Raw genomic sequence first — 10,000 nt, forward strand, 5'->3', positions numbered from 1 at the left:
TTGCACCTTCAGTTGCCATTGGCTTCCTTACTGTTCTTTGGAAGGGCCACTCCATCTCCTGACACTGCCCATTGTCCCATGCTCCCCACTCTCTCCCTGCTCAGCCTTCACTTTCTGGCTCTTCCCCTTCAGCTAAAATCCTGCCTATTGCAAGAATCTTCCTTTCTATTTTAACCTGCACATATCTTGTTTGTTGCATGTTGATTTTCTCATTACACTGTGAACTGCTCGAGAACAGGGACTGTTTCCACGTCTTCCTCTGCATGTCCAGGGCTTAGCCCACGGTGTGTGCTTAATCAATGCTTGTGGCTGATGTGACTCAGAAACGAAGCTGGAATGTGAACTCAGCTCCAAATTCCATGTTTCAGAAGGAGGACTTGAACCCTTCCCGACTCCAAGGACAGTCTTTGTGTCCCATTTTCTCCTCTCCCTTCACCTCTCCCCCCCCCATCTATCTGTCTCTCTCTCCCCCTCCCTTCTTTCTCCCTCTTCCCTTCTCTCCAACCCTTCTTCCCTCTTCCCCTCCCTCCTTCCCTTCCTTTCCTCCTTCCCTCTCTCCCTCTCCTTCCTTCCTCTCTTTCTGCCTCCTACTCATCTTTTTGTCTCTTGCACACATATGATATGGGGAAGTTGTTGAGGGAAAGGAGGTACAAAACCCAGCATGGAGACAGGTTCGTATTGGGTACAGGAGGTATTTTTGGATGCCCTTCCCAGCCCCTCTCCCACACAATTCGAATTCTTTACCATGGGAGATGTCAACGATCAAGACATTGTTTAGAATCCTAATTCTGCTCCAGTCAATCACTACCAAGTCAATGCCTTTGAATTGGGGACTGGCTAAATAGGCTGATAAGATGACATTACTGAACTCTAAGATGAGCAGGAAGCTCTCCTAGAAGCTCAGAAAGGCTGCGCGCACAGTCATCAAGTGATGGAGAAGCAGAAACACGGTCTATAGTGACACCAATGGGAAAGGAAAGAAGGAAAAAAGAAACTAGTAGGTGACCAAGCTCCGCTCAGAGGGAAAAGCGGAGAAAAGAGCCTCTTTGCAGAGGTAAGAGGTATAGGTGTAGAATTTTACACGTCTAATGCTGATATAAGGATTGGTTTTATGGAATTTTTTTTCTCTTCCTCTTAAAATTTTTCTTAAAAGTTACTTGTGGGGGTAGAGGAGAGGCTCTGCTTAGGAGGCTCAGTGCATTGAGAGCCAGGCCTAGAAGCTCTTGGATTCAAATCTGGCCTCAGACACTCCCTAGCTGTGACCCCCATGGCCCAGCCCTTAGTGCTCTTCTGCTTTAGAATCAATACCTAGTATTGTTTCTAAGACAGAAGGTAAGGGTTTTTAAAATGGGAAGTTCTATTGAGTAAGGGACATGAGAACAATATATTTAGGAATAAAAGTAATGGAAAAACAAAAGAAGCAAGTAGAAATAAAAGGGGGAAGCACACCACCAAAATGACTTGCTTTTGTGACACGGTCATCTCTCAGAAGGTGGAGGAGGCAGTGAGTGATATAGCAATATTATAATACTGATAATAGCTAGTATTTACAAGGAACTTTAAGGTTTGTAAAATGTTTGACGAGTATTGCTTCATTTTTATCCCCATAACAACCCCGGGAGTTCGGCACGATTCTCATCCCTTTGTTACAGATGAGAAATGAAGTGATTGGTTGTGTGGCGAGCCGATGGAGACCATCCCACGGGGCGCCCTCGGTCTCTTTCTTGGTGGGATCAGTTCTCACCAACGTTTGTGTTAATCATTTAGATCAGGGGTGTCAAACTCAAGTAGGAACAAATCTCTGCTGGAAGATAGTGACTTGGCACCACCCACCAACTTTCCTCTCACTGTATTTTTGTTTCCTTGTAAACATTTCCCAATGACAGTTTAATCTGGTTCCGGACCCACCAGGCCCACAAGCTTGAGACCTCAGACTTAGAAGAGGTTTCCTCAAACCTTTGGACCTAGGAAGCTTGGCCGATAGAAGGCTGAGTGTGATCCTACTGGGCAGCCAGAACACAAATGCCACGTCCACTCCAAGGAAGGCAACAGATCAGACTCGCTCGGCCCTCCTCCAACATGTCATGTCGGAGGCAGCAATCAAGATTATAAGCCACAATATATGAGGAATGGTTAGTGGAAGCAGAGATGTTTGGCCTAGAGAACAGAACACTTGAGGGCAAACAGATTAGCTTTGTCTACATATTTGAAGGCTATAATCTGGAAGAAATATTTGATTTTGTGTTGTCCTGGATGGCAAAACTAGGATCAATGGGTAGAAGTTATTGAGAGGCATATATAAGAAAAAGAAAAAATATATATATATATAATATTTAAGCAATTAAAACTGTCTAGAAATAGAATGAATTTTCATATAGAACATTAACTGGAAGTGGGCATAAAGATGATTTCAACTATAGTGTAAGCATTTTTAAAGGTTCTTTCTAATAAAAAATTGGAAGTACAGCCACAGTTCATGTGACAGGGAAAGTACTATTAAATTCTGAATGATACGAAGAACAAGTTTTCTTATCTAGGAAGAGCTCTATCACATGTATATACCAGAATAATGTTCTAATTTTCACCTTCAAGGGTCTAAATTCACAGAAAAAAATATGGTATTTGAATTAGTCATTTAAACGACTGGATCTTAAAACACAACTATGTTCAACTTCAGATTATCCTTGCAAAAGATAAGTGAAAATATCATCCATATGTCTTTTTCAAAAGTTGCTGAGGACAGCTGGGTAGCTCAGTGGCTAGAGAGTCAGACCTAGAGACAGGAGATCCTGGGTTCATTTCTGGCCTCAGACACTTCCCAGCTATGTGACCCTGGGAAAGTCACTTCACCCCCATTGCCTAGCCCTTACCACTCTTCTGCCGTGGAACCAATACACAGTATTGATTCTAATATGGAAGGTAAGGGTTTTGTCTTGTTTTTTTTTAAGTTGTAACAAAAATCAAGAGTAATGAATTTGAATTTCATTTTGGAATATGATATCAACAAAGTAAGGGTAACGGAATTGATCTCTATGGATCAATTTTAAGTATTTGAAGAAACACTGATTGATCTAGCCTGAATATTTAAATTTAGCCTTGCAAATACAGGCAGCAGGGTCTGAGCCACAGAAAGTAGAGAGCTTTTTGTACCTCCATCACCACAACTAAATTAAGACATGCAAATCATATGTTGTGTTCATGGTAGGCCAGAAGCTCCATTTTCATGTGTGAAAAAAATTTCATTGCAAAATAAGTGCCATTTCTAGAAATCCAATTAGGAAGATCTAGAGCAGGAGAAACATCCCAGCACAGGTAGAAAATTGCGACCTCAGTTGCTAACTGGACTGTCCCTGTGTGGAAGCCGGAGAGATCTGGAGTGAAGACAATCCATTCCAGAAGCTTGTGTTAATTATGAAATCAAACACAAACATACACCAAAAGCTCTTTAGGATGAAGCTTTTCTTTAAAAATGGACAGAGCAAAGGAAATAAGCTAATCTATAATCAATAGATTTTTAAAAGTTCAAAACTGACTATGTTCATATAGGTAACGATCATCTGAGGACATTCTAGAGAACACTGGAGAATAATTATTAACATACTTTTCATTAACATAAGAGATAGAGACATTGAGGAACTAGTTATTAGTACTTTGATGTCTTCACCTTTACGTCCTTGTAGAAGGAAGCTGTTTCACCCTCAATAATTGGCTGTAGCAAAGGACTTCTCCGCCTGTTGGAAGGGGATCCCTGTGGTGAGCATTAAAAATACGTTTTAGTATGAATCACTTTCTCTTCTCCCCCCTCTTTCCCTATCATTTTCCTTTCTTTTATGCTAGCCACTGGTTTATATGTTAGTTTCTCTTTAGGGGAAAATGAGAATCCTGGAGTATAACCCATTGATTTATTTGTTTTTTTAATTTAATTTTGCAACAAATCAGAAAGATTCTTTCAAATTCTCTGCTAAAATTCTCTCAGGTGGCTGATTAGATCTGATAAGGCTCCAGCTAACTCTTTTATTCTAATGAAGAGTTACTCTATGAAAAGAAGTATCCGTGAAGTCATGCAATCGGGTCAGAAAAGAGCAAGTTTAAGCCAGTACTTTATGTGAGTGTCTATCACAACATAAAGGGATGGGATCCTCTCGAGATGTAGTCACTGAAGCAGAGTTGGCATCACCAGTTCCTTGGCAAACAAGGAAGGAGATGTCCCAGAGGGAACTCTGAGCTGAGCAGTACCTATGTACATACGGATTTGTGCCCTTCTTCTCAAAGCCAAAGAACCACCTGTGTATGCAGAACAGGACACTAGTGAACAAAACATGGCCATCAAAAAGTGGATAGGATGGGGGGCAGCTGGGGGGCTCAGTGGATGGAGAGCCAGGCCCAGAGATGGGAGGTCCTGGGTTCAAATGCAGCCTCAGATACTTCCCAGCTGGGTGACCCTGGGCAAGTCACTTCACCCCCATTGCCTAGCCCTGACCACTCTTCTGCCTTAGAACCACAGTACTGATTCTAAGATGGAAGGTAAGGTTAAAAAAAAAGTGGATAGGATGATGGGAAGCTGGCCAATGTAGTGAAGCCATTTCCCATTGCTGTGGATCCTTTAATGTAAAATGACCAAAACCCACAGGTCAGAGGAAGGAGGGCCTGCCCAGAATAACCCAGTGTTGATGGTGGATAGCAGGATGACTTCACAGTGCCACTAAACCCGATCTCCTCTCTTGCCTCTCCACCCTGCCTCTTCTCCCTCCGAGGCTCCCTCTCTTGCCTGAAGCCAGGGTCCCCAAAAGAACAGATTCTTTCCTTGGGTAACCGTTCAGAGAGGCCTTTGCCAGGATGATAAACCCACCCCAAAGGGAGGGGGAGGCCTGGAGAGGCTGTTTAGCTCTGACCTTGCTAGGAGGGCACACAGTGCCATCTGAGGGATCTGCCTAGATTACGGCCTTAATGAATTCAGTAGAATTATGCGTGGTCAAAATACTTTGCCCAATGGGGCATGAAAGCTCATGATCTGGACGACCAAAGGCGATTGTTAAAAATGGGATCTTTCAAAGTGTAAAAAATAGACTCGAATACAGGACTACAATCCCCACAAGCCTTTGCTCCACTTCCCCAAAATGCTTTGTAATCTCATGGGAATTCTGAGGTGGGCCGAGATCGAGGAAGGATTTAAGCTGGTGGCAAAGGTTTTTGAGTCTCTTCTCTTCTTTTGGACTTCCGTTTTGGAGCAGAGGCGTCTCTTCCACGACGTGAGATGATTTTGTCTAGGCCACTCTGGCCTAGGCACGTGTTTCTTATCCTGTCTTTTCTTTAATCCTTAATAAACCTCTAAAAAATATAATACTCCTGCAGAGAGAAACTAATTTCTACCTGCCTCCGTCTCCCCATATTCCTAAATTTTAACTGTTACAAAAGGGGCAATTTGATAGGCTTTATCGGATAGGCTCGTTTGTGGCAAGAGCAGCCATCAAGGTCTGCAGTGACTTTAGACCTTCTTCCCATTAGCTAGCTAGACATTCCGAGATGTTCTTGGTCTGTCCCGAGTCTTTTTCTGAGGAGGAAAGGGATCTGAAAAGGCCAGGGACCGAAGACGAGGGGTCTACTCACATGGATGGGCACGGTGTTCGCTCGCGACAGGATCTGTTTGACCAGCCGATACCTTTCATAGAGCGGCTTCATAATCTGACGTTCACTTTTCGTTGCCTGCAAGACAAGAGGGTTTTTGCTGCTGTCTTAGTTAGCAAACCCGCCAAAGGGAAAGGGTCCCGGCCCTAGGGGAAATGAATGGATCCAAGCCACGGGTTCTTCATGTCACAGACTACCGCTGCAAATAACCCTTTTCGGGCAATAAGCCTTCCCTAGCGACACGGACGAGAAACCGTGAGACTTTGATGCACGTGACTCGGGCGGCCCTTGCTCGCTTCACTAACCTCGGCTACCCCAGGAGAGCAGACAGCATTCCCGCCTGGCTTTGCCTGCACACGCCATTTTTAAAAAGTTTTCTTTCAAGAAGGCTGTGGGAAAGGCAAGATTCCTATGGCAGCAACGCGTCCGCCTCTGAATGGAAAGACACTTCCTCAAGGTTCTTAAGTAGAATCCATTTCCCTGCTGCCTGATCAGGTTAGGTCACGGAATGGAAGGAAGTGGCTCAATACTGATCAAGCCAAAGAGTGTTTCCGGAGCGCCTCCTCTGTCACTGGCTTAAGGAATCCCCGGAAGAGGAAACTCCTCCCAGTGCAGGTCTCCCTGCGGACAAGACGCCAGGGGCCGGGCTTTCGGTCTGGGCCCCGAGGTTTGGTTCTGCTGATGAAGGCCACCTCCATACGTGCAAGTATATGGGAGCCCGTCGGTCTAGCTCCTGACCCTAGTTCCAGGAGCTCTGCCGGAAGCCAGGGAGGGAGGGAGAGAAAGCCAGTCCACCTGGACCTCCAACGGCCCCCAGGAGAGTGATGCCCACCGGCAGGGAAGAAGAGTGGGCCTGAATTTGACGTGCAAATCCAAAGCTGGATCCTTGCCTAAATGGGTTTCCCAGAGTACATTTCAGGGCCATCCTCCTAGGGACCATTTCCTAGTTCCAAATGTACTCCTTTAGAGTATCCGTGTCTCCTCTTCCATGATTCCGAGGGACGGCCTCGGCTTGACAGCCAGGTCTAGAGATGGGAGGTACAGGGTTCAAATCGGGTCATGAAGAACTGGGCATGACTGAAGACAGCCAAACAACAACTAAATTCTTTAAAATTTTATTTATCTGATAGAGTAAGCATTGTTTCAGGGTTTAGGGGGAGTAGAGTACTTTTATTTCTATTTTTTAACCTCTTGCCTTCTGAGAATAAATACAATGTGTTGGTAAGAGCTAGGCAAGGGGGGTTAAGTGACTTGCCCAGGGATCACACAGCTAGGCTGTGTCTGAGGTGAGATTTGAATCCAAGACCTCCCATTTCTAGGCCTGGTTCTCAAGGCATTGGTCTTGCTTGATTTTTCTAAGAGAGGCAGCAAGCTAGGAAACACTTTTGCTTCTGAATCAGTAAAACACAGAAATGAAAACCTGACACTGTCATCTTTGCATTATTCTGGAAGGGGTACATAGGCCATACTATGGCCTGCCAAGAGCTTCCTGGGACACTTGAAGGGTTTAGAGATGTTCTGAGGATCAGAGGTGGGACGTGAAATTAGTTAGTCTACCCCTCCAGTTGGCTTCCTTTCCATAAGTGGAAATATTAAAATGACCATTTTTAAGAAGCAGAATGTGTGACTTCTACATAATCTTTTGCTACACAGAACTCAGCTTTATGAAGGAACACAGTCTTATAAAAAATTGGAAACCGACTGACCAGACGGCCCAAGCTTTTGTACTGTCTGCTAAATAATCATTTAGTCTTTCTAGAGGATGAAGCTATTGGGAAAACTGGAGAGCAGGATGGAAGAAATTCTATTTAGACGGACATCTAGAAAAGCTCTTTAATGGAAATGTAACCTAGATGTAAAAGGTCACAACATAAACAGATTAGAGAAGTATTGGAGAGGGGTTATATTATCTATTAAATCTATGGATAGAAGAAAAGTTCATAACCAAGCAAGAATACAGAACGTCACAGAAGTGGATACTTTGATTATAAAAAATGTCAAAGTTTTTGCACAAAAACCTAATAAAGCTAAGATTAAAAGTAAAAGAAAAAATATATAAGAAGTCATTATTAAAATAGTGATCTTTTTTTAAAACTTTTACCTTATTCTTGGAATCAATACCAAGTATTGGTTCTAAGGTGGAAGAGTAGTAAGGGCTAGGCAGTGGGGGTTAAATGACTTGACCATGGCCACAAAGCCAAGAAGTGTCTGAGGTCAGATCTGAACCCAGGACATCCTGGAGTCTCTAGGTCTGGCTCTATCCACAGAGCCGCCTACATGCCACCCCTCTACATTTCCCCCCTTCTTTTAAGTCAGTACACTGGACCTTAGATAAGTTCCCATAGCACAGTAAGAGACCTGGTTCCCCGCCACTGGTGAGTGAAATCCCAGACACTTCTGTCCGTTGTTTTCATTCTTTAAAAAAATGTTGTGCTGTTGTATTTTGTGTTTAAATTACATTTATAAATTATTCCTACTTGATGAGTATTCTCTTGTAATAAAAGTTAAATAAAATTAATAATACAGTGACCTCATCTGAAATGCATACATTTCACATTGTAGCCACCCCTACCTCTCTGAAAAAAATTAGCAAGAAATTTATTTTCTCTTTCTTCCATTCCAACCTATGTTTCTAAGCCTCCAAATTTCTTGTAACAAAGATGTAGAGTCAAGCAGAAGCAAATTCCCTCAGTGGCTATATGTAGAAATATACGTATATTTCTAGATTTCATTCTGTAACAGAAGCGTGTTAAATTATCAGTCATCTAGAATCATGAATGTATTGATCACAGTCCTTTCAGCTTTTAAAGTTGCTCTAATAGTGTTGCTGTTGTATAGATTTTTCTCCTATGCCTATTCATTGCATTCTTCGTGATGTTTGATTATAAATTGTTCTTCTGGTTCTTTATACTTAACCCTACTTCAGTTCACAAAAGTCTTCCTGTGTCTTTTTGAAAACTTCCTCATTTTTTGCCACACAAATTATTCAGCCATTCCCCGCATGATATATATTCCCTTAATTTCTAGTTGTAGGCCACCACCAAAAAAAGCTTCTATAAATACTTTTGAACAGAAAGGACTTTTTCTATTTTCTCTGATTTCTTGTGGGTTTAGGCCCAACAGTAGCTAGGTCAAAGGACACCACCCTTTTTTCCTTAAATCTTTATGCATAATTCCAAAATTACTTTTCAGAATCCTTAAATCCAATCACAGGCCCATCAAGAGGGCAGCATTGTGCCTGTTTTCCCACCTTCCTTCCAACATTTATCGTTTTCTCTTTTTGTCATGTTGGCCATTCTCATGGGTGAAAAGTAATCTCTCAAAAATAATTTACATTTCTCTAATTGGTTGTGATTTGGAACATTTTTTTTCACACAACTGTAGATAATCTGGGTTCCTCCCCTTGTTTGCTCATACCGTTAGAGCCTTTATCAAGAAATCTGAATCATACTTGCTATAATATTTTCCCACTCAGTGGTTACAAATATCGATCCATTTTGTACACATGCTTTTCTGGTGAAAAAATACACACCTTTCTTTTAAGAGAGGGTATTGCTTAAATTTTCTGTTTATAGTATAAGGTTCACCTCACTTCATATATATGAAAAGTAAGATTTGATTCCTAGATTAGTCAGGGATCAAACCACCCAACGTTTAGGATGAGCTGGGGGCCTAACTTGACCAGAGAGGCATGCATCACATTTAGAAAGAGAGTGTACACAGACAGACCATTTGTTCTCTTGACTACAAAGGGTTAATATTTTGGTTTTTACTTTCTCTTCTTTGGCAGCATGATCCTTGTGGTGAAAGTATGGGACAATGGACTGGGAATTTAAAAGATTTTTGATAAAAAACTGAAGAAAATCTAACTCATTGATGAAAAGTATAATAAAAGTTCTTAGTAGTCAAAAGGGGCACATGGGGTCAATGACCAGGTTCTACCACCATTTTGGCATATGATTTATTAATGATTAGTAATAGTAATAGCTATTATTAATAATAATATTATGCTTTAAGGTTTGCAGAGGTTTACATATTTCATTTGATCCCCATAAAAACCTTGAATGTTAAGTATTTATTATCTCCATTTTATACATGTGGTAGGATTTTAGTTACCCCTGTGACTGCTAGCTCACCTTATTTGCAGTTTAAAAAAAAAGAAAATAAAATAGGGGAAGGGCTAGGTACCTATCTGCCCTTACTTAACATTTAAAAGGTAGGAAAAAATGAGAAAATCTGAATTATAGAAAAGAAAGTCAAATTAATGAAAAATTAAAAAGTTTTAAACAATTAGTGAATATGCAAAATACATATAGAAATGGCAGCAATACTATGTAGTAAATTATGAAAGGGGGAAAAAGCAGCAACTGGAGAT

At 41.8% G+C, this 10,000-nt stretch overlaps 1 protein-coding gene across 5 annotated transcripts in view; it reads right to left on the minus strand.

The window, feature by feature from the left end:
- The window catches only part of FAM13A (family with sequence similarity 13 member A), a 109,519-nt gene that overhangs the window by 6,845 nt on the left and 92,674 nt on the right, over positions 1–10,000 (minus strand). For 4 of the 5 annotated variants that reach the window (XM_007495697.3, XM_056803322.1, XM_007495695.3 and 1 more), the window contains 2 exons: positions 5,608–5,703; positions 3,665–3,748 (listed from right to left, as the gene is read on the minus strand). In XM_007495697.3, coding sequence (XP_007495759.1) covers positions 3,665–3,748; positions 5,608–5,703 — 180 coding nt within the window. Of the gene's footprint in view, positions 1–3,650; positions 3,749–5,607; positions 5,704–10,000 lie in introns of all 5 variants that reach the window. The other variant, XR_008913034.1, reaches the window with a different exon arrangement.

This window comes from Monodelphis domestica, chromosome 6 (assembly GCF_027887165.1).
Source record: "Monodelphis domestica isolate mMonDom1 chromosome 6, mMonDom1.pri, whole genome shotgun sequence".
NCBI classification, from domain to species: domain Eukaryota; kingdom Metazoa; phylum Chordata; class Mammalia; order Didelphimorphia; family Didelphidae; genus Monodelphis; species Monodelphis domestica.